At 48.5% G+C, this 27,627-nt stretch overlaps 1 protein-coding gene across 2 annotated transcripts in view; it reads left to right on the top strand.

Annotated features, from left to right (window-relative positions):
* The window catches only part of DLGAP3 (DLG associated protein 3), a 64,568-nt gene that overhangs the window by 23,476 nt on the left and 13,465 nt on the right, over positions 1–27,627 (top strand). For both annotated transcript variants that reach the window (XM_056122599.1, XM_056122600.1), the window contains exons 3-8: positions 1,315–2,472; positions 6,210–6,415; positions 6,699–6,771; positions 20,941–21,154; positions 21,386–21,699; positions 22,115–22,200. In XM_056122599.1, the coding sequence (XP_055978574.1) occupies positions 1,366–2,472; positions 6,210–6,415; positions 6,699–6,771; positions 20,941–21,154; positions 21,386–21,699; positions 22,115–22,200 (2,000 nt within the window). In that variant the 5' untranslated portion in view covers positions 1,315–1,365. The remainder of the gene's footprint in view (positions 1–1,314; positions 2,473–6,209; positions 6,416–6,698; positions 6,772–20,940; positions 21,155–21,385; positions 21,700–22,114; positions 22,201–27,627) is intronic.

The raw sequence follows: 27,627 nt of genomic DNA, 5'->3' as shown, positions 1-27,627 counted from the left end.
ACTCACCATTTTGAGCTGAGTTTTCTCATGGATAAACAGGGATAATATCTACACATAGGATTTCAGTGGGATTGGAAACTACTAGGTATGTCCAGTCCTTGGTCCCTGGCAAGAGCTCAGGAAATAGCAGGAGATGAACTGTAAGCAGGATATGGAAGGAGTGTCACACGGTGGCAATGGGGAGGTGGGGGGGGAGGGGAGTCTCAGAGGTGCTGCTGTCTGGAGTCTTGGAGGCCATCATCCCTTCCTAGTCAGCAGATGGCCCAGGAGCCTGGTCTGGGGTGAGAGAGGGCACCGTCTGCCAGCTCCTCAGTTCCTGTCCCCACTGCTGACACCCCCCTCCTGCCATAGCTCCCGTCCTGGCAGCCCTGTAGTCCTGATCGGAGGCATCTCTTGCTAAGAGCTGACCTCTCTGTCCTGTTTTCTTGGCAAACCCAGGATGGGGGCCAGAGGCCCTGGTTGCAGTGCTTTCTCCTCACCTCCCTGCCCACACCAGCCCACTCCTCCTGGGAGGGGGCACTCCTGGGTTCCAGCCCTGGTTTAGGATTCAGGTGCTGCCTTCAGAGCCAGTGTTTCTCCTCTCGGTGTGTCTGCTCCCATTATCAATCCCCTCTGGATTGGAAATGGCAGGTAGGGACAAAAGACAAGAGGAGAAATTTTGTGGGGGATGTTTAGGAGAGGACAGAGGAGTCATCTCAGGTTATTCCTTCCTATCTTGGGCCTGGGGGCAGGGAGAGCGAGCCTGCTGCCAGATGGAAGGAACGGGGTGTGGAAGGAAGGGGAGGGATTTTCTTGCAGAATCATGCTGGATATGTAGATTTGGGTGCTGTGTTCTCTCTGGTTACTGCTGCTGGGAGCTGAGCCCCTGGAGCCTGGCTCATCGAAGCAGTTGAAGTGGGTGGGGACAGTTCGGAGGTGTGGCTCTGCATCCGTTTGCCTAGAGCTTGTTAAAAGCTGGTTCACCTAATGACTAGTTTCTTTGAACATTTTCTAAAATGTCTGTTTGGTTACCCTTTTATTTTTGGTAACTAAAGGATTTTACAAAAACCCATTTGGCTGAAGTCACGTCCTCCTGGGAAAATGTATTTTATCAAATTTGCAGCATCTGATGAATGATGAAATTGCCTTTTGCCCTTGTGTGTTCATCTAGTAAGACAGTTTTAAGGACTTTTAAACCCATTTGGGGAAAGATAGTACAATTAGTCACAATAAATTGACGTGCATTACTTAAAGGGCTGTGAGGATTCCTAATAAAATAGAGTTTTTGGTGAAGTAGCTGGTTGTTCAATCTGAATTCTTTCTCTATTTTCCCAGGAGCTTCCTGGGGCCCGGCCCCCAGCACCATGAAGAGCCCTTGCAGAGGCCATGAGGGGTTACCATGGCGACCGCGGCAGCCATCCCCGCCCAGCCCGCTTTGCTGACCAGCAGCATATGGACGTGGGCCCAGCTGCCAGGGCCCCGTACCTGCTGGGCTCCGGGGAGGCCTTCTCCACCGAGCCCCGCTTCTGTGCCCCGAGAGCTGGCCTGGGACACCTTTCTCCTGAAGGGCCCCTGAGCCTGAGTGAGGGGCCATCTGTCGGCCCCGAGGGAGGGCCAGGGGGGGCTGGGCTTGGGGGGGGTAGTAGCACCTTCCCCAGGATGTACCCCGGCCAGGGACCCTTCGACACCTGTGAAGACTGTGTGGGCCACCCGCAGGGTAAGGGAGCCCCCCGCCTGCCTCCAACACTCCTGGACCAGTTTGAAAAGCAGTTGCCAGTGCAACAAGATGGCTTCCACACACTCCCCTACCAGCGCGGTCCAGCCGGGCCTGGGCCCGGGCCGGGGCCAGGAGCTGGCACTGCCCCAGAGCCCCGCAGCGAGAGCCCCAGCCGTATCCGGCACCTGGTTCACTCTGTGCAGAAGCTCTTTGCCAAGTCCCACTCCCTGGAGGCCCCGGGAAAGCGGGACTATAATGGGCCCAAGGCCGAGGGAAGAGGGGGTTCTGGGGGAGACAGCTACGTGGGCCCAAGCTCTGGAGGCCCCCACACCTCCCACCACCACCATCACCACCACCATCACCACCACCACCAGTCCCGGCACAGCAAGAGAAGCAAGAGCAAGGACCGCAAGGGGGATGGGCGGCACCAGGCCAAGGCCGCTGGCTGGTGGAGCTCAGACGACAACTTGGACAGTGACAGTGGCTTCCTGGCGGGTGGGCGGCCCCCTGGGGAGCCTGGGGGTCCCTTCTGCCTCGAGGCTCCAGATGGGTCCTACCGGGACTTGAGCTTCAAGGGACGCTCGAGCGGGTCGGAAGGCCGCTGTCTCGCCTGCACGGGCATGTCCATGTCGCTGGATGGACAGTCGGTCAAGCGGAGTGCCTGGCATACCATGATGGTCAGCCAGGGCCGGGATGGATACCCAGGGCCAGGGCCCGGCAAGGGGCTACTGGGTCCAGAGGCCAAGGCCAAAGCCAGGACTTACCACTACCTGCAGGTGAGGATTCGGTTGGGTGGGGGGTGATGTATCACCTGGGGCGCTGTGGAAAGGATCGGATGAGAGCCAGCTGCCTCCACAATAGGGATATTCCGCCCTGTCTCGCTGTGTTGTCTTGAACCCTTTGAGGAGCCTCAGTTTCCTTATTAGTGCCAGGAAGAGACTCCTGTGCTCGGATATTATGTGTCAGTGCAGGAAGATTGCTCCTTGCCCTGGGCTTTGGACAAGTCATGCCAACCTCATGGACTGGATACTGGAGGGTGAAGGGTAGGTTACAGGTAGGACCACTCTGCCCTCTCCAGTCTTGGTCCCCAGCACCACGGGGAGACTGGGGGACAGTGTTGGGGAGAGTTCTTCCTCCCCAAGGTCTCCTCCAGACTTCTTTTCTGCTAAAATCTGGATAGTCCAGAAAGTGGAGATGAAGGTCACTTCTGCACAGAATGTACCTTTGCAGGGGTTTGTTGTTCTGGGGTACCTGTGGTAGTGGAGCCTGGGAAGCTATGGAAGAACCGTGGGACACAGAAGAGTCTGAGCCCCAGATCCCACTAGTGGGGCTCTCCAGGAGCAGCTGCCCCTGTCTAATCTCTCACGTCGCCACTGGCCAGGTGAGACGCTCTGACCCCTGCCTGTATGGAGTCCTCATCCACCCCACTCTATCTTTTCTCCACCTTCTTTCTTCGATGCTTCCATGGGCTCTTTCTCTTCTTTGCCTCAGGGACCCCTCCCAGGTGCCCCCATTATATTTTCTTGAGCCTTTTCATAGTCTTAGGAGACATCAGCACTGAAATTCAGCAGAAATAGGGATCACCCCTAGGTCTGCCAGCATGAATCCACATTCCCTCGTTCAGTGATTGATTGATCCCCTGGTTGGTCCTCGCAACTAAGAAGTGGGCAAAGAAGAAAGCAGGGAGCCTGAGTACGTTGGGTGGAGAGACCCAGGCGGCCTTGTGCCTGGGTCTTGTTGAGGCCCCTGAGGTCGGTCCAGGGCACAGGTAGACCAAGGGACTCCCCAAGAGGCAGCAGTGGGTCCACAGTGTGGAACAGGGAGCTTGGTGTGGGGAACAGTCCTGTGACTTCGGGCTATCACTAGAGTTTTCATGAGTGAGGAACTCAGAAAAACTCCAGGGACCAAACGGGACCACTAGAGACGCAAGACAGAGTGGGAGCTGGCAGCTGGCAGTTGGCAGGGGAGGTCGGGGGCCTCTGGGCTGGCCTGAGCTGCCCCCTCCCCACCTCTAGCGGGGTTAGGGGTTTTTCTGAGATGGAACTGAAAGGGCCCAGCAGGAAGGGCAGAGGAGGGAATACTAGCCCTTCTTCCATAGCTGAGCCCCATCCTTGGAGGCCACTCCGTGGCTCCATGCCGCTTACCAGGGCTGCCCTGACCTCCCTGGGGGCTTCCTCTTTAGCATGCACCTCACAGCCTCCTGCAGAGGCCTGCAGCTCCGCAGTGGCGACAGTGGGAGCCTGCAGTGTGGCGGAGCGCGCCCTGGCCGCCCCAGCTGCCTGCCTGCGGGAAAGGGCATGACTCATGGGGGCTGGGGCACTGGTGCTCGGGTGCTCTGGAAGCACGTGGTGGCAGGGAGCAGGGGCTGCAGGGGCCTCTTCCCTGCTGCTCCTGCTCTTGGCACTTAAGGCCCCCTCAGACTAGGTGCCTTTGATGGATCTCCAGCCCTTTTGTCAAGACCCTTCCTTCTCTGGAGCCCGGTTCTCAGCCTCCTTTCACAGCTCTCATCTCTGCCCCATGTCCCCACCTTTCCATGCATGCCGGCCCCTCCCTATGGATTTCTTCTTGGCCCCCACCCCAACCCTGGGTCCTGGCTCTCATGCTGATCTCTGTGTCTTTCCCTAGCCTCATCCGTTCCCTGAACCCCACTCTTGTCCCAGATGACATCTGACCAGATCTTTCCACAGGTATTCGAGATCTCTTCCTGCCAGCCCATTCCCCCAGACTTTACGGATACCTCATTCTGCACAGTGATGCCCCATCATGGGATGGGAACTGTCCTCAGTGCCCGTGTACCCTCAGCAAGATCCCCAGCCACCCTTATCCACTTCCTTCTTGACTGGGAAGAAGCCAGGACCATCCATCCCAGCTGATCCCCCCGGCAGGATCCGAGCTCCTCTTCCGGTCCCCGCTCTGTCCCTAAACATTGGAAGAACATCTTTGTTTTGACTGGCTCTTGCTCTCATCCTAGTAGCATGCCCAGATTTCTCTCATTCTTCCAAATCTTCCCTGCTCCTCTGTCTTTTCTTCATGTCCAGGTTCTCGGAGGACAGGCCACACATCTTGCTTTCTTTGTCCCCCTCCTACATGTCAGACTTCTGCATGCTGGCCGTGCTCACCCATGGTGACCTGGCAGCTCTCCTTGAAAGATACTCTGCAGTGCTTCAAAGAATGATCATCCACTTCCACTGAGCATTTGCTAAGTGTTGAACAGTCCGTATGGGCTCAGTTATCCTTCCCACCAACCCTGGCATGGTCACATAATTATCATGACCATTTCCCAGACAAGGGCACTGAGTTCTCAGAATCAGTTCTGTGCAGGTTCTCCTAGGTGGCAAGTGATGAAGCCAGAAATTGAACATGGAGCTCTCTTAACTCCGGAACCCAATGACTAACCTTTGAATGCACTGTGGCATTTGACATTATCAGCTCCTTTTCTTCTTGAAATGTCTCCTGTTCCTGTGACATGGCATTCTGCTGACTTCACTCCTACCCTCTGCCCACTCCTCCTCAGGTGACTGCACAGCCTCCTCTTCCCTTCTTTGCAGTCCCTTTTGAAATGTCAGTGGATCCCTCCCAAGCGCCTTTTCCCTTCCCCTGGGCCATTTTCGTTCACTCCTGTGGATTCAGCTGCTGCTCAGGACTTCCCACTTGGCTGCCTCTGGCCCCGATCTCTCTAGTTAGCTCCAGAACGGAACATCCAACCACCTGCTCCCCGGCTCTGCCTGGCACCAGAGGTTCCATCCTGAACCTCTGCTCTCTTCCCCAGGTCGGTTTCTGGGATTCTGTGGCTCCGTGAGCAACTGCACCATCCCCCATGTCCTCAGCCAGCAGCCTCCCCATCATCCTTAACTCCTCCCCGCCCCCTCACCCCCCACATGTAATCAGGCTCACTGATGCTCCTCAACACCTCTCATTTCCATCTCCTCTTCCCCCTCATTGTCATTGTCTTAATTTAGGCTTCATCATCTCTTGCCTGGATAACAGCATCAGCCTCCTAATTGATCTCCCTCTTGCCACTTGAGCCTCTGCCTCGCTCCTGGCCCTGCACGGTCCATCCTCTGCCTGTCCATCCGAGAGCTCTTCCTCCGGCCTAGATCTGGCTCCCCTGCTCCTCACGCAGACAACCGGGGAAGAAAGGGGGAGTGGGTGAAGAGATGGAGGAGCAAGAGGAGGGGGTCAAAGGTGCCTGGGGTCAGTTATAACATCAGCTCACCCATGGTGACCTGGCAGCTCTCCAGGAGTGAGGGTGACAGCTCACTTTGGTCCTTGCTTTTCAATCCCTTGGCACCTGGCACGTCAGTTCCCAGGCTGCAGCTGGCCCTCGGGGATGGAAAGGTCCACTCTCGTGAGGCTGCCCTTGGGACCTTGCCCCAGGCTTCCGCTGCTAACAGTGGCCTGCGTGAGTGGGGCCGGAGCACCTCCCGTTGGCAGGGGGAGGACCGAAAAGAGGGTCCCAGCTTCCCGACTTCCTGGGACGGTGTCTGAGGGACAGAGGCCCCTGTCTCTCCAGGTACCGCAAGATGACTGGGGGGGCTACCCCACGGGGGGCAAGGACGGGGAGATCCCCTGCCGCAGGATGCGCAGCGGCAGCTACATCAAAGCCATGGGGGACGAGGAGAGCGGAGACTCCGACGGCAGCCCCAAGACGTCCCCCAAAGCAGTGGCCCGGCGCTTCACCTCCCGCCGCTCCTCCAGCGTGGACCAGGCCAGGATCAAGTAAGGACAAGCAGGAGCGGGAGGGGACCTGATCCCGCGGGAGATGTGTGGAGAGTGGGGGGCAGTTGGGTTTCTTGCTTCGGGTTCACCTGGGGACGGCCACTGGGCCCCGCATAGAGTGGAGTCCCCAGTGTAGCCCCTATCTGAAAGTCGGTCTGGGACCGTCATTCCTTTATCAGGAGGGTGGTGACCTCTGGGGCTAGAACTGGGGTCCCCTTGTACTGTTGCCCATGTCGCCTCCCACCGACCCCTGTTTTGAATCTGACATTTTGATCTTTCCCAGCTGCTGCGTCCCGCCCCGGATCCATCCTCGAGGCTCCATCCCTGGCTACAGCCGCTCCCTCACCACCGGACAGGTAGGGAAGGAAAGAACGGGACGGGCATTCATCAGAGTAGGAGGTGACATCCCAGGTGCCAAGCTGCCATGCTCTGCCTGTGCCGACTCGTCAGGGATCTGCCTGTGCAGAGTGCGTGGCTGGGCTGGGGGACTCTGGGGACTTTCCAAAGTCACATCTGTACACACTAGCGAGTTTCCTCTGAGTGAAGGACCTGTCTAGGTGACATCAGCGTTTCCCCCAGGTCCATCCAGGCCTGCCTACTGTCCCAGCCTAACCCGCTCACATGGCAGGCCTGTGACCAGACGGAGTGGCCAAGTGCAGGGTCAGCTCTGTTCCAGCTGATCACTCTTTCTCTTACCCAGCTTGTAGGACCTTGAACAAGCCTCCTCACCTCTTACAGTGTCTCTGGCAGTGATGCTCAGCTCATAGGGGATTTAGGAGAGTTCAGCTGGTATTTCATAAACGTGAGTTCCGTCCGAAGTATAGCCTTTCCCCTTAAGGAAACCAAGAGAGCCAGCTTAGTAACTGAATGCCCCAGATGGCTTTGAATTCCAGCTCAGCTCCTTACCAGCTGAGTGACCTGGGGCGAGTTCCTTGACTTTTGAGCCCCACTTTCCCTACTTAAAAATAGGAATCGTAATAGTGTTCTTGGCACAGAGCCAGCACTCAGTAAAGGTTAGCTATTTTTACTGTTTGTGCTGGAGGGGAGAATAAGCAATGCAAAAAAGCAAGGCAAAAGACTGTCCACATTGGCTTCTGTTGTTTGCGACTGCGGGCACTCAGCATTTTCTTTGTTACATTTCCTGAATCAGGCGATCTGATTGGCACAGCTGTCTTTTCCTCTCAGACCAGCTTATTTTGCTAAACCCACTAGTTCGTGTCCGGTCCTCACTGGACACCCCCCCCCCCCGCCCCCACCCAACCTATAGCAAGTTTCCGATGCTCTCCTGTGTACAGTACCTCGCTCATTTGACTTTCAGGACGTCACACTTTTAGGTTGCTCCCCAGTCCTCTCCCTGGCTGATTCTATGAGCTCATCAGCGCCTGTGCTTGGAATCTAAATGAGAGCCCAAGCCCTATGACGCCCAAATGTATTATCTCCAGCCCAGACCCTCCTTCAGTGCCAGGCACATCTGTCTAACTAAGTGCACGGGAAGTGCACTTGGGTATTTAGTGCACTTACAGCATGAGATATCTAAAACTGAACCCCCACCCCAGTTCTCTATGTTCTCCACTGTCTGTCTTCTCCAGCTCATGAAATGCCGGCTCTAGCATTCCAGGACTTCCGGGTTGAAAGCACCAAATCAGTGCCAGCTCCTTTCTCTCTTTCACATCACACAGCCGCTCCTTCAGCAGACTCTGGTGGTCCTGTTCTTTTTGGCCTGTTCAGGACCCTTATTTCTTACAATCCTGAATGCTACCACTCCAGTCCCAGTTCTGCCTGTTCCTTCTTTTTTGGGGGAGAGGGATTACACCCAGCTATGCACAGGGATTACTCCTGGCTCTGCACTCAGGAATTACTCCTGGTGGTGCTTGGGGGACCATATGGGATGCTGCGAATCAAACCCAGGTCAGCCATGTGCAAGGCAAACACCCTACCCGCTGTGCTATCACTTCAGTCCCTGGATATTCCTTCTTGCTGGCCCCTTGCCCTTGTCCTTGTTTCACTTCAAAATGATAATTGAAAATTAGAAATAGAGGGGCTGGAGAGAGAGAGAGAGTACAATGAGGAAGGCACTTGTCTTGCAAGTAACTGACCCAAGTTAATCTTGGGACCCCCGTCAGGCACCCCCTGCCTTGTCCTTGCCAGGTCCCCACATTAACATTTATTTATTTTTAAAAAAGCATTTTCATTGAGGTGCTGGGATTTACAATACTGTTAATCATATGTGTACCCTGCGTACACAGCCAGGAGTGAGCACCACCAGATGTGGCCCAATCCCTGGCTGGGAGATGTGGTTCAGCAGCAAAACATTTGCTTAGTGTGTGTAATGCCCTGAATTTGATCTCCAGCACTGAAAAGAAGGAAATACACTCACATACAACCTTATTCAGAAGACATGTCATGAACTACTAAAGCATCAAAGGTCCTGTGTGATCTGGCACTTGCCTCGTTGAGTTCCTCTCCTCCGGAAGTTTGCTGCCTCCAGCCTTGTCTGTCCCTTAATGCTGGTCCCACATCACAGGTGCCCTCCAGCCTCAGGGCCTTTCCATTGCTACTGACTCTGTCTTTGTCTCTCCTTCCCTGGACACTCCCATGTGCTGCTCCACAGGTCCCCACATGAACATTTATTTATTTTTTAAAAAGCATTCTCATTGAGGTGCCAGGATTTACAATACTGTTAATCATATGTTTTTAGAGGCATCATTCCAACACCACCTCCACCCCTGAGAGCCTGTTTCTCTTCAGTAGTGTCCCAAGAACCTCTCCTGGACCCTCCCAGCCCCCATATGAAGTCAACACGTTTTAGCCCTACCCCTTCCCTATTTTCTCCTCCTTCTGTGCACTGTGCACCATCTAACATCATGCATACATACCATGCTTCTCCTGGGAGGTAGGATTTACAAGGACCGAGAGGTGCCTGCCACACTGTTATCTCTAATCATGCCTTTTGCTTGTAAGTCTATATTTTTGTTTGGTATTTCTTCAGAACATCTTTTTACATACTTTAAAGTTTGTTTCCTTATGTCTTAGGTATATCTTTTGTAAATAGTTGATAGCTAAATTTGATTTTATATCCATTCTGATATTTGCTTAAGAGCTTAGTACATGTGCGTAGGTTGTGATTACTGATATGTTTAAACTTATTTCTCTCATCATGTTTTGTGTCTTCTATTTCTCCTGCCTTTGGTGTGATGCTTACTTCTCTGGGGCCAGTTTGAGTTTCTTCATTCCCCCTGCCCCACTAAATTCCATATTGGTTTTGTCATTACATATTTTAATTCTTTGTGATTACTCATAATTTTTATGTACATATTTGACTTAGCAAAGTCTAAAATTGACAATTGCTGACTTTCTTCTGAGCAACACAAAGACCTTAGAACACTTTAATTTTGTCTACTTCTCTCCTCCTTATGTATACATGCCCAGATTTTCAGTTCTGCGTTATTTATTTTTAATCTCCAAAATTAGTTTTTCTTATTGGTTTTGCATTTATGATATTTGTACTTGATTATGTGGACTTAGATCTTTAACTCCACCCTATCACTATAGCTTCTTCCATTTATTTTGTGGGGGGTGGTGCGGGCTTACTCCTGGCTCTGTGCTCAGAGATCACTCCTGGCAGACTCCAGGGACATTATGGGATTCAGGGATTGAACCCAGGTTAGCCGTGTGCATGGCTAGTGCCTTATCTGCTGTCCTATTGCTCCTGCCCAAAGCTTTCTACTTTTTCATTAGTTTCTTTCAAGTATATTCTCTAGTACATTTTCCTTCAGTGATCACCTATGAGTAGAAAACTCTGCCTTTAAAAAAAAAAAGGAAAAAAAAAGGTAACCCTTACTGCTCAATATAAATTAGCTTATTATAGAATTCTATAGGTCAGCATTTTGTTTTCTTTTGAGATCTTTCATTTTGAGATATTCCTTTGTCATCTATCTTCTCTTGTTCCTGCTGGGAAGTCTGTTTTCAGTCTCATTGTCTTTGTGGGTAATTTTCATTTCTCTCTGATTACTGTTGAGCTCTTGTCTTTGAGTTTGAAGTCCTGCAGTTTCACCGTGATACCAGTGTGTGCTGCCTGAATCTGAATATTCATGTCTTCCATCAAATTTGGAAATTTTTGCATAGTTACTATTTGCTGGTTCTTTTTGTCCATCTTTTACATTCAATCTAGTGACAATGCCTTTTGAATGGGGATAGTTCTTGTCCATTCACATTTAATGTGATTATTGATGTGGTTGAATTGTGTCATGTTATATTTTGTTTCTCTGTTCTTTACTGTTTTCCTTTGTGTTAAGTAAATATTGTATTGAACCATTTTTAATTGCTGTGTTATTAATTCTTTCCTACCATATTATTTGAGTTAGTAGTGGTAACTGTAGGAATTACGAGTATGGAAGCCTATTGAAATCTAGTTATTTCTGGTAAAGTAGAGAAGCTTGCTCCAATAGATCTCTTTTCTCTCCTATCTCATTGTGCTATTATCATTGCACTATATATTACTATATATATTATAAACCTAACAATTATCATAGGCAGATGATGGTATTATGATAATTGCTTTGTACAGCTTTATGTTTTTTTTCTTAAAGAAATAGAAAGAGGGCCAGGCTGCTGGTGCCAAGGATGGAAGCACGTGTTATGCATGGGGGGAGCCTCAGAATCAACCCCCAGCATTGAATGGTCCCCTGAGTACTATGGGGAGTATTGATCCCTGATCGCCATGCCCAGAGTATCCCTAAAATTGACAGCTGTGTCTCCTCACACATACTCCCCCAAAAAGAAGCAATTGAAAGAAAAAGTATAAAAATATGTTTGTTGTTGTTGTTTTGTTTGGGGACCACACCCTGCCATATTCAGGGCTATTCCCAGGTCAGCCACATGCAAGGCAAGCATCCTCCCCACTGTACTATTGCTCTGGCCGTGGAAAATATGTTTAGGGTCCTCTATACTTGCCATTTCTGATGCTTTTTATTTATTTCTGTGGATTTGAGTTACCATTGGTTATCAGTTTCTTCTAGTTGAAAGAATTTCCCTTACTATTCTTTTCTTTATTATTATTATTATTTTTTTTACTTAGGGTATTTGAGGAGGGTGGAGGAGGAGGAAAAAAGAAGGAAGAAGAAGAGAGAAAGAGGGAGACAGAGACAGAGAGAGTGAGAGAGAGAGAGACAGAGAGAGAGGGGAGAGAGAGAGAGAGAAGAGGTAGAGAAATGGGTTTCTCCAGAGGAGAGAGAACTGAGAGAATCCCACAAATTAAAAAAGAAAAGGAATTACAATCTGAAGTTGAGATGCAGATGACCCCAGAATGGGGTTACACCCCACTTGTACTTCTTATAGGATAATATTGTTAGCAATAAATTACACAGTTTTAAAATTTTTTCAAATTAAAATTTAATAGGAATTTTAATTTTAATACATTATTGTTATTATGAAATTCTGGAGTTTTGGTACTGCACTTAACAGTACCTGAGGCTACTCTCAGATGTGTGCTTGGGCATCACTCCTGGTGGTGCTCAGGGGACTGTACAGTGTGGGGAATTACACGCAGGCCTCCTGCATGTGCTCAGTCCTTTGAATTATCTCTCTGGAACAATTTCTTTAAGTTTATACTTAAAAAATTCTCAAATATGGCCACCACTCTCTTTGTTGGTCTTATTTTGGGGAGGTCCCACCAGGTGGTGGCCAGACTTCTGTCTGACTCTGTGCTCAGGGAATGCTCTGGCAGACTCAGGGAACCGTATGGGGTGCCAGGGATTGAATCAGGACAGCTGTGTGCAAGGCAAGTGCCCTACCCCCTGTACTACTCTTCAGCCCGGTGCACCTCTCTTTCTTACCACCTGTCAACTCTTTGCCTTCCTCCCATCCTCTTCCCTCAGGTAATCCGAGTTTTGTTCATTGGTTTATTTGTATTGCGTTTCATCCATTTCTCTTATCCATTCATAAATTTTATAATCCTATTTTGTACACATGGGTGAAATCGTCGGATATTTGTCTTTTTCCTTGGGCTTATTTTGTTTTACTCTCCTTGAATTCCTTCCATTTTCCTGCAGAGGAAAATTTCGACTTTTAAAACATCGCTGAATTGTATATATACCTTCCCTTCTTTATCCAGTCATTTACTTAGGGGCTTTTTGGTTGTTTCCACATCTTACCAACTGAAATTCGCGTGCATTCAACATTTGGGTGGATAAATGTTTGTGATGATATTTCTATATTCTTTGAAGAAATACCAGAAATTAGATCATTGAATCATATGGTAGCTCTGTTTTAGTTCTGTGAGGATGCGCCATAATATTCTCCAGGATGGCTGCCCCAATTTTCTTTCTCATTTTTATCATTTTTGAAGGCTAGTTTTGCTGGATGTAGAATTTCTGTTGACAGGAATTTTGAGTCTTTGAATATACCATTCTGTTGCCTTTGATGTTCATTGTTCTGATGAAAGGTCAATTGTTAGTTCTGTTGCTGTTTTCCTGTGTTTGATGAATTGTTTCTCTTTTTACTCAAGAGTTTTACTTTGTGTCTTTCAATATTTTGACTGTAATGTGCCTGGGTATGATCTTTTTTTCTTTAACTTACTTTGGATTCTTTGAGCTCCTTTGATTTGTAATTAATGCTTTTCATCAAATTTGGAAAGTTTTTTGGCCATTATTTCTTTTTTCTTCAAATAATTTCCCCCTCCCTTTATTTAAACACCATAGTTTACAAAGTTGTTCATGATGATTTATTACAGGCATTCAGTATTCCTATACCAATCCCACCGCTACTGTCACCTTCCCTCCACCATTGTCTCCAATATCTCAACCACCTCAAGCCTGCTGGGCCATTATTTCTGAAAATATTTTTCTTCCTCTTTCTCATTCTGGGATTCCTGTTACATATATACCAGGGAACTTAATAATGTCTCATATATCTCTGAGACTCTATTATTTTTTCGATCTTTTTTCTCTGATTAACTTGTATTGGTCCTTTTTAAAGTTGTTTCTTTTTCCTCCCCCTTTTCATGAAAAAGAGATTTATTGGGAACACGGTGGCCACTCCTGTTCTTAGGAAAGTCATCTTGTCTGCACTACTGTCTCCTCAAGTTTAATGATAATTTCTTTTTTTTTTGTTTTTGCTTTTTTGGGTCACACCTGGCGATGCTCAGGGGTTATTCCTGGCTCTGCACTCAGGAATTTCCTGGCGATGCTCGGGGGACCATGTGGGATGCTGGGAATCTAGCCCGGGTTGGTTATGTGCAAGGCAAACGCCCTACCCACTGTACTATCACTCCAGCCCCGATAATTTCTTTTCAAAATTGGTTTGATTGGGGGCTGGAGTCATAGTATAGTGGGGAGGGCATTTGCCTTGCACCCAGCGTCCTGGGTTTGATCCCCAGCATCCTGTATGGTCCCCTGAATTGGCCTAGTGTCATTCCTGAGTTTAGAACCAGGAGCACCACTGGGTGTAGTCCCAAAACAGACCAACAAAAATGAGTTTGATTGAACTAACATTGCATTATAACAATAACTAACATTGTACCAAAACACTGTAGCACTGTAGCACTGTCCTCTGTTGTTCATCAGTTTGCTCAAGTGGACACCAGTAACGTCTCACAGCAAATTGTGAGACGTGTTTTACTGTTTCTGGCATATTGAATACGTCACGGGGAGCTTGCCAGGCTTTGCCGTGCGGGCGAGATACTCTTGGTAGCTTACTGGGCTCTCCGAGAGGGGCGGAGGAATCAAACCCGGATTGGCTGCATGCAAGGCAAACGCCCTACCTGCTGTGCTATGGCTCCAGCCCACCAAAATACTAAGTAGTTTATAATGCATCATTATAAATGAATGACTGTGTTATCATTTCTTATGCACAAACCTTCTAATGAATTAAAATTTTAGTTATTGTACTTCTTGGTTTCAGAATTTTTATTTCACTCTCTTTTAAAAAATTATTCTATCAATTTGTTGAGATTTTCTATTAATTGCATGATTGATGTTGTGCTTTTCTTTCGTTAAAGATTATCTCCTTCAGTTCTTTTAATGTATTTATAATAACTGCTTTGTAGTCTGAGACAAAACTTTGGGGGACATTCACATTTTTCTTGTTTATTTGTATGACTCATTTTTAATTAAATACTGAACATTTTAGATATATATCGTTAGCGTCTCTGAGTTCTTACTTTTCCTCATGAAGATTGTTATTGCTTTGTTTGTTCATTGTGTTACTGCTAGGACCGAATCTGTGAAATCTGTCTACCCTGCCAAATGAAGCCTCCGATGTTTCCACTATTTTTTTTTTTATTTCTTTCTTGTTTGTGTTTTTAAGCCTCGTTTCCTAGGAGTTGCCCGGTGTCTGTGTTCAGACAGAGATTGGTGAGAGGTTGTGCTCCACTTCAAGCCAGCGAGACTTCTTATCTCCATTTATGGTTCATGTTTGAAAATTAAGCTTCGGGCTGTTTCCAAGCCTGCCCTTGCTGTTTTTCACGAGACTCTTGCATTTCTTTTTCCATGTGCAGCGTCTCCATTGGCCAAAGATGTGTGGGTGATGGAGACCATCTCTTTTGTGTGTAGACTTGGCTTCTAATTATCCAATATAAGCGAAAAACTTGTCAAACCTTTTATGATTCTCATCTTCTGGAATTCTGTTACATCCCTGGCTACTCACCAGTCCATTGCTTGCCCTCCCCTTGCCCACCGCTTATGTCCCCTTCATAAAATGCCAAAATGATGGGGCTGGAGTGATAGCGCAGTGCGTAGGGCGTTTGCCTTGTATGCGGCCGACCCAGGTTCGATTCTCAGCATCCCATATGGTCCCCCAAGCACCGCCAGGAGTCATTCCTGAGTGCATTTCCTGTGCACCGTCGGGTGTGACCCCTCCCCCAAAAAAGTGCCAAAATGCCTCTTTTTGTTGATTTTGTCTAATCAACAAAACTACTTACCACCTTGGCAATGGCAGGGAAGCATGTGATTTTCAGTCAGCCTCACCATCCCTGGATTACAGCAACAGATAGAACTGAGAGAAAGGTATGCTTACCTTTCCCTGGTAAGGATAACACAGTCATGCTATTTTTACCCAAAGTTGAATCATTTCCTTCAGGATGTTTGTTGTTGCAGTTGTATCCCTTTGATTTTTGGAGTGATAAAATGCTGATTTGGGAGATGTCGTGTACAACTTCCTAGTTAATTTAGGGAACCAGAGTCAGTGTCCTCCTCATGTCAAACTTGAAGTCAGAAGTCTGGGAAGTCCTAAACACTGCCAACACCTCTTTGAACATTGCCTCTTCCTCTCTCTCTCTCTCTCTCTCTCTCTCTCTCTCTCTCCCTGCAGCTCCTCGTCTTGCTCTGGAATCTCCTGCTGCTCAATCAATAGTTGCATGTGGGAACTTCTTCTTCTTGTTGTTCTCTTTCTTCACATATCTTTACCTCTCCTTGAGTTTTCCATCTCTGTGCCTGCCCTTGTTCCTATCTAGGTAATAGCATATCTTCTGGTTCACCATCTTCAGCTCTGTGTATGTGTGTATATTTTACATATATTCTATTATTTAACTCATTTGTGCTTTTTTTTGTTACTAGAAGTTTAAACTTTTTCTCAACCTTTCAAGTCCTTTTATCAAAGCCTTTATTCTTATGAATTCAGTTTTCTCTTACTAAGTTTTAGAAATATTAAACCTTGTTTAAAAGTGAGTCTGCTTTAGCTAAGGTAATATATACATGTATAGAAGCTGCTATGTACATTTTGAATTGACTCTTAGGAATTTTTTTCTTGTTTATGTCACAGGTGGTATTAGTGTTTAATGCTTCAAAATGTCATCTCAAAACAGTTTTTTAGGAGCCAGAGTGATAGAACAGTGGATAAGGCACTTGCCTTGCACATGGCCAACCTGGTTTAATTTTCAGCACCCCATATGGTCCTCTGAGCACCTCAAGGAGTGATCCCTAAGCTCAAAGAGTCTGGAGTAAACCCTGAGCACTGCCGGGCGTGACCTCCAAACAAAACTAAACCAAACCAGTTTCTTAAAATACCAAATATTGATGACCGAGGTTTTTGTAAGTCAGGAATCTGAGCTAGGCACCACTGAATGAGGTGCCTTACAAGACACAAATCCAGGTGTTAGCCAAGGTTGCAAATTTGCCTGGAGCAGGTGCACTTCTGCCCTCATTTCCATCCCACTGCCTCAGAGCCTTGCTTATGATGGGTGATCTGTTTTTGGCATATGGGTCTCTTGATGAGACTGCTCACAACTCAGCTTCATGGTTTGCTTTCTCCAGAACAAAGACTCCAAGAGAAATAGCGAGATGTGTTCAAGATGGGAAACCATAGGGTTGCACTTGCCTTCGCATGTGTAAGGCCCTGGGTTCCATTTCTAGTATGGGATACAAGGAAAAAAGAAAAAGACAGAAGCCAATCTTTCTATAATCGAGTCTCAAAAGTGGTATCACATTGTATCTGCCATATTCTCTTCATTAGAATCTGTCAATAAGTCTGGTCCATACTGGTCCATATTCAGAGGTGGGAACTGCTCAAGTATGTGAGTGCCAGGATGCTTTCTGAAAGAAATTAAATGAATTAAAGAAAGAAAGCATCCTAAAAGAAAGCACCAGAAAGAAAACATCAGAAAGACCCAGATGCCAGGGTCCCTGGCAGAAATTGTCTGCACACAGATGAGTTTTACTCACTTTAAATGGAGCTTCCCTTTGAGAACACAAAGCAGTCACTTGGGTTGAATTAGTCCATGTCTGGGGCCACTTAATGTAATTTTTAACATGGGGCATTTGGTTTGCACAGACACAGAATACTCTATCTGTATGACGATCAACTTGTAGGTACAAACACTTAGGAAATTGGCTCCCCTAACCTCCATCCTACGCAGTGCCTCTGGATTACAAACTCGCTTTGTGGGCATCAGATTGTGCTGTAATTGATTTTTTCCCTAGTGTACCCTTTCATCAAAGATTTCCTCTTCCATCACTTTCTACAGGCTCTCATCTCTAATTTCTGGTTTCACATGGGCCACAGCCTTACTTTTGTACCCCAATGGGTCTTAAAACCCAGATGCCGTGGTTCCTGAGACCAGACCAGCAACCCCTGCCCCCACCTTCAACGGGCTATGTGCAGCGTTGACTCACACAGTTAATATTCTGATTTTTCCAGTCTCCTCTTTGCTGTTGTCCCCTGGGGAATTCTCTTGCTTTCTTGTGAGCTCAGCTATGCATATAAAGCAACATTTGCTATATTTTAGCCAAGGTTTTGAAATGGGAGGGTTTTCCAAGGTTATCTAGACTGAGGGACACGTGTAAAATTTGCATCGTGTTGCCTGGACCCCCAGTCGGACCCACCAACATGAGCACAGCCAGTTTTCAATCAGATTCAATACAACTTCTTCCAAATATCTCACACCCTGGAAAATATTTACTGATTCCATTTTTTTTTTTAAATAAATGGTAAGAATCTTATTTCCAAAGAGGATTCTGAATGTCAGGACTGGGACTAGAGTGGGGGCAGGGCAGAAGGCAGTACAAGGATAATGGCAGAATTCAGAGTCTGATGTTATCATTTTATAATGCAGTACAGTAAAGATCAGCTCAGCTGCAGTATTCCTCAGACACTCAGTGCAAGAACCTTGGTCTTTTGTCAGAACTCCAGAAGTCCTCTTGGTCAGTGGAGAAGGAAGGTGTGTGAGTTGGGGAGTGTCCCATCCTCCCCTCCCCCCCATCTGCCTCGGATAGTTTGAGTATGGAAATAGCATATGGTCGCGATTTTGAAAGCTTCTGAACCCCCGAGAGAGAGAGGCCTCTGAGAAGCATTGCCATTGTGATTGAAGAACTTTTTACAGCTAATAATAGTAGCTAACACTTATTGAGCATCTGCTTCATGCCTGATTTTATGCCTAGTGCTTCACAAACAGAAGGCTGAGATGCAGAGGTAATCTGCAGAGTGAGCATACATCCCTATCCAGACCTGAGACCAGAACTTTCTAATAGGGTCAGACTAGCTTTCTTGGTGTTCCAGGAGAGACTCTCCCTCAGGGCTGATTTGGTACTAGTTAGGGGTGTGTCTTGAGACTGACATAGACATAGATTGACATCGGAAATATAGTGGCTCCTGAGCTTCAAGAAGTACCATGATAGGAGCCAGAGAGATGGCACAGGGGTTAAGGCTTTTGCCTTGCCTGCAGCTAAACCGGGTTCAATCCCCAGCACCATGGTTCCCTGAGCACCTCCAGGAGTGATCCCTCAGTGCAGAGCCAGGAGTAAGCCCTTAATGCCACCAGGTTCTACAAAAAGAAAAAAGAAATATCCTGATCACAGCTGGTCCTTGGTAGGAAATAGGTTCAGGATAGGAAATAGGTAACTCACAAGGAAGCCTAGCAACAACCACAGGTATCCCCAGAGTATGGCTTGTGCTGGTCAGACATGGAATCCACTGCTTGAGGATTGTGGATTGGCTCATGATTTCTGTGTACTTCTGGTGAAGTTCTTCAAAATGACCCAAGACAGCAGACAATTCAGATTAATCTTTCTTTTTTAAGTTGGGCCCATGTTGGAACTACTGAATCTGACTCTTCAGCAGATACTCCTCTGAACTTAAAAGCAGTCAAAACAGAGTGTTCTGTAGGTAGTTCCATGTTAAATTGTGGGATGGGACCTGAACTAATGTGGGAGAGTCTGATACTCATTCAGCCTAGCAGGAGAGCTGAGAAAGTTGGCATTTAATTTTGGTTTTACCATTCATTCAACTGGCATCCTTGGACAGCCTTCTCTGAGCCCTGCTGGTCCCATTGGTAGACTAAGATGGAAATTTTTGCTCAGTTTGGAGTAGGCTCCAGTGCCATCATGTTATGTTGGAGGCTGAGTTATGGAAACCTCGGGTGACATCTGACATATGGGCGAAGCCTTCCTCGGGGCCTTTGTTGACGGCACTTCAGTGTGATTCCGTGAGTCGTTCCTGGCAGCTGTCATAAGATGCTGCCATGGGATACTTGCTGTCACGGTCACCTGGCAGGGGGGCGGGGAATGCGTCTCAGCAGTAAAGCATTTGCCTTTCATGTATGAGGCCCTGGGTTCGCCTTCTCCTCTGAAAAAAGGAAACACATTCCTAGGGGGATGCTCCTGAGGAGCGTGTCCATACCATCATATGCTGACCTCTGTGTAACCTGGAGGGGATATTTCTCTTAAGCTCCATGACAAGGATGGCTGTGCATCTCAGGGATAGTCGGGTCTACTCAGTAGTCCCCAGGGCCTTCACAAGCACCGACTGAGGACTCGCCATCTATCTCACACATGTGTCTTTAAATCCCCTCAATGGCCCCTTGAAGATGGAACTAGGGTCCCTCCTGTTTAACAGGGAAGTAAACCGAGACCCCAGAACTTCAAGTATTGTTCCCAGGCCACACTGCTCAGCAGTCTCAGGACCAGCCCTGGATTCCAGGTGGGTCTCCCTCCGGGTCAGTGCGGCTGACTCATTCACTGGTCCTGCTCGTCTATTCACAAACCCTGCTCCCCTACTCACAGGGTCTGCTCCTGAGGTATTGTCGGCTTGGAATCTCAGGCTTAGACACTCATCTTGCCTGCCTGGGTGTGCTGCTCACCTCTGGGTCTCCTTGTTTGTCTGTCTAGATTTTTTTTTTCCCTCTCTGCCCCTGTTTTCTCATTTAACACAATAAAGCTGCAACCTCTGTGGTAAATTTAGTCCTAGTGCTGGGTTATGTGACACGGTTCCATGGACACCCTTTCTGTTTTACTTGTTCTTTCTTGCTTTGTTTTTGGGTCACACCTGGTGGAGCTCAGGGCCTGCTCCTGGCTCTGTGTTCAGGAATCACTCCTGGCAGTGCTTGGGGGACTATATGGGATACCAGGGGTGAAACCTGGGTCAGCTGTGTGCAGGACGCCCTACCTACTGTACTCTTGTTTTGGCCCCTAAATATGAATTAGCACCACAGATTTTGCACCTCAACATATAATAAATAAATAAATAAGTAAATAAATAAGAGCTGTCTCCAGCACCCAGCCACGAGTGAAGGATATGGAGGGGGTGGATGGGGAGAGACTAGGAACTAGGGGTCCAACCTGAAGCCTAGATAGTCGGCAGCGGGGTGCGGGTGGGAGTGGGACCTTGGAACACTTAAAGGCTGATCATTTTTGCTCTGACACTTACCCTGCTAGAGATCTCTGCTGGTTGCTGTCAATCAGTGTTGTGACAGGGGGTTATGAATAATGAAATGAAAGATGCCTTTCCCCAGGTCCCCCACCCCCTCCTGGGTCTGAGGGCGGATGCTTCCCACACTGTCTGGTAAGACGAAATGGGGACTGGGGCTCAGTGCGAAGAAGTTGGGATGGTCCCTGTCAGACAGGGAAGAGGCTTGGAAGGGCTTTAGGGAGGTGAAGAGTCCGGGACCCCAGGCAATCCCAGGGGACAGTACAGGGCCGGGTCTGCACCTTTCTCTCTGGAAAGCAAAGCCAACTTGCAGTCCAAATGCACCAGAGCAGCATCAGACCCCCATGCTGCCCCTGAGCCCCGCTAACAGCCCTCCTCCCACCTACCCCCAGCTGAGTGACGAGCTGAGCCAGCAGCTGGAGGCCGTGTGCGGGTCTGTGTTTGGGGAGCTCGAGTCCCAGGCGGTGGACGCCCTGGACCTGCCCGGCTGTTTCCGCATGCGGAGCCACAGCTACCTCCGGGCCATCCAGGCCGGCTGCTCCCAAGACGACGACTGCCTGCCCCTCCTTGCCGCCCCTGCCTCTGTCTCAGGGAGGCCCGGCTCCTGTGAGTATGCCCTGCCTAGCACCCTGGGGTCTCCCGTGCTGTGTGGCTGCCTCGGGTAGGTTGGGGAGCATCATCCCAGGCTCCTCTCTGGACACCACTATGCATGGTGGCTGGGTTGGAGGTGTAGGGGTGTGTGTGTGTGTGTGTGTGTGTGTGTGTGTGTGTGTGTGTGTGTGGAGGGGGTGCTTCTGGGATGCCGTTTCTCACCTCTGCTGTCCTGGTGGTCCCCAGCCTTCAACTTCCGAAAGGCCCCGCCCCCCATCCCGCCTGGAAGCCAGGCCCCGCCCCGCATCTCCATCACCGCGCAGAGCAGCACCGACTCGGCCCACGAGAGCTTCACCGCGGCCGAGGGCCCTGCCCGGCGCTGCACCTCAGCCGACGGGCTCGATGGCCCCTCCATGGGCGCGCGCACCCTGGACTTGGCGCCGGTGCCGCCCCGAGCCAGCCCCAAACCCCCCACACTCATCATCAAGACCATTCCTGGCAGGGAGGAGCTGCGGAGCTTGGCGCGCCAGCGCAAGTGGAGGCCGTCCATCGGGGTGCAGGTATGCAAGGAGGACGCCCCATGGGAGGATACTCAGGCGGGCTGGAGACGGGGTGAGGGGGCTTCATGGGGACTTCTGGAGACCGACATCTGTTCTGTGGCTAGCTCTAAGCTGCAGGGAACCCCCATGCCTGCTCATACTGGGGATGCCAGATGAGCCCCAGGCCACACCCTGGTCCCTGCTCCGGGTACCCTGCCCAGTACTGGGGACTGGGTGGGAATGTCCACAGGTGCCCCTCACGGCCTCTGAACTTCTCAGCTTCTCTTGTTTGGGCAGGTTGTTTTTGCAGGCTCTGCCAGCTGACTTGGGGGCTCAGCAGTTGCTGGCCCAGAAGGGGAGCCCCTTCACCAGAAGGGGAGCCCCTGGTCTGGCCATGGCCATGACACTTTTTCCTCCTTTCATCCACCCTCACCAGGTGGAGACCATCTCAGACTCGGACACAGAGAACAGGAGTCGGAGAGAGTTCCACTCCATCGGCGTGCAGGTGGAGGATGATAAGAGGTATGTTGGGGGGTGCATCTCAAAGCTTTCTTCAGGGAGAAGAGGAAAAGACTGTTGGCCTCAACTGCTCTGGTCCATGCCCACCCTCCCCTCTGGTGAAGGCCTTTTTATGGGGTAGTTGGCCCTAAGGACAGCCACATGGTTATCGATAGAGATGGCTCCAGGGTGGACATCACCTTCAAAGTGGCTTCTCCTTGAAGCTGTCCCAGGAGCTCAGAGGGAACCCAAGATTCCCACAGGGGGCTGGGGGAAGGTGGCGGGGTGGGCGGATCCTGAGCCGGCTGCTGACTGTTGGCCGTGCTGGGGATGACAGGGTTTTGCCAGTGCCTCATTACTTCCTGTGAAGCACAAATGTGTGAGTTCCAAAAGAAACACATAAACACAAAGATTGCCTCCCCGGGCTCCTGGCAGATAGACCTCCCCTCCTAACTTGGCGCACACAAGCATTTAAGCAGTCGGGGGTACCTGTGTTACGTCTGCGTCTGCAGTGTGCCTGAGATGGGAGAATTTCCAGCAGCCACTGTTCTGGCATTAGAAACATCCCTAATTTCCAATGGAAAAACAGCGCCTCGAGCTCTGGGAGGGAGCACTAGTAGACGTCCCCGCTGTGCTCAAGGTCCTGTGGCAAGCCCTGTCTCTGATGGTCCCAGGGCAGGGCTCTGGGAGGCCGTTATCTTGCGGGGCTCACACCCTGTGGGGTGTGTGTCTGTGTGTGTGTGTGTGTGTGTGTGTGTGTGTGTGTGTGTGTTTGGAGCTGCCTGGGACTGGCCCTGAGGATTGCCTGGTGATCTGGGCTGTCGAGAGACACACCTGCTGGCGGAACAAAGCTGGACGCTTAGCACCTGGCCCTTTTGAAGCCTTGTTCCCATTGTTGGGCCCTCAGACCGCCACTAAATTTCCTCCTCTGATCTCTGGGAACCCCTGAGGATATCTTTTTGTTGTTGTTGTTGTTGTGCGAGGGGGGGGATTACACCTAGCAGATGCATAGGGGTCACTCCTGGCTCTGCACTCAGGAATTACTCCTGGTGGTGCTCAGGGGATGCTGGGAATCGAACCCGGGTCAGCCATGTGCTAGGCAAACGCCCTACCCGCTGTACTATCGCTCCAGCCCCATCCCTCAGGATATCTTGTGCCTGTGCTCGACCAGATATTCTTGGGACTCCTGTGGGATTTGACTGTTTTCCTCCAGTCCTATTCTAGCTCCCTGTGGTTTCTTCCATGCTCCTGAGACTGTCAGTGCCTCAGTACAGGGTGACATACACAAAAGGTGTCTTCGTTGCCCCATCACTCCTCGTAGCTGCTATCCTCCAAATTTTTTAACATTCCCCAGTGTTCAGAGCAAAGTGGCAAACCCAGGTCCTCAGGTTTGGGACTTGAGCTCTTGAGAGATGGGCCAGGTGTCAAGGAGGGCTGGGGCAGTGTATGCCCAGAACCTTGCCTCCCAACCCCCCTCTCCCCCATCCTTAGTCCTGCCCTTGGACCATCAGCCCATCCCTATGCCCCAGCTTCCTCCCTTACAAGGTAGTTTTGATCCCTCATCCAGATAAATCTTTGGGGTATCCCCCACCCCTACTTCTCTGAACTAGTTTGAATCCTGGGGTAGTACAGCAGATGTGCTACTGAGACTCCAACCAACTCCCTGAATTCTGGCATTTCCTCCTGGCTCATTTGCTCAGCAAATGCCTCCGAGCTCTCTGTTCTCTGTAGTTCCTGCTAAACACTCAGCACATCACCAAAGACTTGTCTCTTGCCCTCATGCAAGTTATTATATAGAAGGTAATTGAGGCACGGAATATGGAATCTGTGGGCCAGTGCTTTATAATATATTATGTATTAGGGTAGATGACAAATGGGAAAAGTTGAAACTGAGAGAGAAGGAACCTTATTTAGGTTTAACCAGTGACATTTCATCTGCGACTTGAGGAATGACTGGCGCCCCCCAGGGGACAGTGGGGGAAAGTATCCAGAGAAGGGAGAGCTGGTGAAGATGCAGGCAGGAGAAGTGTGACTGCAGCTCCTGTGGACTGGCGTGCCCGGCAGGGTCAGGAGGGCACTGGAGAAAAGGCAGAGATGCATGCTGAGCACAGACATGATAAAGAACTGGAATTTAATCACCTTTGATGAGTAGACATTAAAAGGTGAAAGGAGTGTGACTCGCTCGAACGTATGTTTCAGAAGGTCACTAAATGCTGAGTAGAGAATGAGTGTGAGTGAGTCCATGGAGGGTATGAGGAAACTAGTAAGCAGAATGTTCTCTTTTGTGGGCGGGGGGGCAGTCACACCCTGTGATGCACAGGGGCTACTCATGGCTCTGTGCTCAGGAATTACTCCTGGTGGTGTTTGGGGGACTATATGGGATGCTGGGAATCGAACCTGGGTCGGCTGTGTGCAAGGCAAATGCCCGACCTGCTGTGCTATCACTCCAGCCCCCCCGCCCCCCAGAATGTTCTCATGAGCCTCAAGAAAGGTAATAAGCTTTTCACTGTGGAGATTGGAGTTGGAATTTTTTTTCCTATTGTATTTCATAATACACTGCTTGCTAACTGGGAACACTCTGAAGTTTGGTACACTGATTTTACTTAGCAACCTTCTGTTCTCTCTTTTACTATATCTCAGTTTCTTTTTCTTGTTATAATGCATTGACTAGGACTTTTCATTTCTCCATTGAGTGTATGCTTGTGTCCGCTTTCCGACTTTTTAAGCCCCAGGCTAAGAAAGATGATGCTTGCTGTAGATGATGATGATGATGATTAGTGATGCTGGGGATAGAACCTAGGGCCTCACAGATGCAAGGCATGTGCTGTGCCACTGACTACATCCCCAGCCCAGCTTGCTACAGATTTTGATGGGCATTATTTATCGGGTTATGGAAATTCCCTTTGACTCCTAGTTGACTATGAGTTTTAAACTTGTGTTTTTAAATAGAAAATGAGAATGGAATTTTATTGAATTGCTTCTTTCAGAATCTAATTTAACGATGTTAGATTTTCTCCTTTTCATCTGTAATGTGGTGTATTGTATTAATAGATTTTTCACGTTGACCCTTTTATTCCTGGCAGAAACTCTTGCTTGATCCCATTATCAGTTCGGATTAAGTTTGGCTGTGAGTAACAGGGCTCCTTTAGTGCATTTGTCTCTCATTTAAAAAGAGGCAGGAGACATGCCGTGTCAGGCTCCCGGACTCCTTCTGTCTTCCTGCGTTTCCTGTCACAGGGTATTATTTCATGTCCAAGAAGCTGAAGTGCAGGCTCCCGCTGTTCCCTTTGCATTCCAAGCAGGATGGAAGAAGAGAGGAGAGGAGGAAGGTAGCCCTTCCTGCTTAGAAACTCTGACCTGCATCACATTGTAGATGAAAACCTCATCACAGTGGAATCTAGAATTCAGGGATGCTGTGGAGGGTTCTCTTTTTAGTGGGGGAGGGTAGTGCAGTGAGCAGGGCCTGCTGCTGACCATCCCAATGATGGGGAGAAGACTGAGTTTTCCAGACACTGACAGTTTTTGTCTTATTCTAGCTATGTTATTTTTATGTACATTGCTAAATTTTTGAGTAGCTATTGCTTTAAGATTTTAATATCTTTGTTTATAAGCTCTGTTGGCCTGCAATTTTTTTGTTCATTTTGGGTTACGCCTGTTGCAGCTCTGGGAATCCACCTGACTCAGTGCTCAGGAGACCTTCTGATATCAGAGATGGAACCCAGAGGTCTTACCTGCAAAACCCATGCTCCAGTCCTTCGAATGATCTTTCTGGTACTACAGGTTTTTCCCGTGATCCCTTCCCTTGGTTTTATTTATTGCAAACTCCTAAAAATGAATTGCAGAGCATTCGCTGTGTTTTTGATCTTTGGAGCAATTTATATGAAATAGGAATGATCTATTCCAAATATTTTGGTAAAGGTTACCTATGAAACTATCTAGGCCTGATACCATTTGGGGAGGGGAGAAACTTTTTGTACTATGACTTTAGTTTCTTTAGTGTTTATTGACCTATTTTGCTTTATTTTTATTCTTGAGACAATTTTAGTGATTTAAATTTTTCACCCAAATTGGATAGTTTTCAAAAAATTTGAAATTAAGTATTACCATGGGGCCTTTGGTTTGAAATAACATTTTTATAATACTATGATGTATAATTTTATTGTATCTCTAGGTTCTGGCCACATTTTTATTCCTAATATCATACTTATGCCCACTGTTGATTAAGTTTTTTCTTTTTTGGTATTTGGGGCCACACCCAGCAGTGCTCAGGACTTCCTTCTGACTGCTCAAGGATCACTCCTGGTGGTATTTAGGGGACTATAGTGTGCCAAGGATCGAGCCAGGGTTGACTACTTAGAAGACAAGTGCCTTAACCCTGGACTATCTCTCCTGCCTTTTCTAGATCAGTCTTTACTAAGTTTTCTATTTCACATCTTTAGTATATAGCACAGCGGTAGGGCGTTTGCCTTGCACGCAGCCAACATGGCCGACCCGAGTTCGATTCCTTCGCCCCTCTCGGAGAGCCCGGCAAGCTACCGAGAGTATCTCGCCCACACGGCAGAGCCTGGCAAGCTCCCCGTGACGTATTCGATATGCCAAACACAGTAACAACAAAGTCTCCAATGGAGACGTTACTGGGCCCGCTCGAGCAAATCGACGAACAACGGGAGGGCCTTTACCTTTACCTTCTGAAAAGCAAATTTTGGTTTTGGTGAGCATCTCTGTTGTTTCTCTTTTCTGGGTTTTGTGTGTGTGTGTGTGTGTGTGTGTGTGTGTGTGTGTGTGTGTGTGATTCCTAGCAATGCTCGGGGGTTACTCCTGGCTCTGCACTCAGGAATTACTCCTGTTGGTGCTCAGGGGACCATATGGAATGCTGGGAATTGAAAGTGATTGGCCACATGCAAGGAAAGTGGCCTACCCACTGTGCTATCGCTCCAGCCCCTCTCTTTTATCTTTAATGTTTCCTTTCTTCTACTTTCATGTTATTTTCTTTCTTCTACTATATATATGTATATATGTGCATACATATATATGTATATGTACACATGTATAAATATATACATATATATGTTTACACACTTATATACATATTTTGATCCTTCTAAACAGCATTTATTATTTTCTAACTTGCCTTTCTTAGACTATAAATTCCCCCTTAATTGTACTACTATAGCTGTGTCTTTTAAGTTTTGTGGTTTTTTTCTTTTTTTCTTTTTGGGTCACACCCAGCGATGCTCAGGAGTTACTCCTGGCTCTGTGCTCAGGAATTACTCCTGGAGGTGCTTGGGGGACCATATGGGATGTCAGGGATTGAACCTGGGTCAGCCACGTGCAAGGCAAACGCCCTACCCACTGTACTATCGCTTCAGCCCCATCTTCTAAGTATTAAGGCATAGTGTTTTCGTTGTTCAGTTCAGAGTAATTGATAACTTTCATCATAATTTCCCTTTT

This window comes from Sorex fumeus, unplaced genomic scaffold (assembly GCF_029834395.1).
Source record: "Sorex fumeus unplaced genomic scaffold, SorFum_2.1 ptg000047l, whole genome shotgun sequence".
Classification (NCBI taxonomy): Eukaryota; Metazoa; Chordata; class Mammalia; order Eulipotyphla; family Soricidae; genus Sorex; species Sorex fumeus.
Note: the sequence above shows the minus strand (reverse complement) of the source record. Positions and strands in the feature narration are given on the sequence as shown.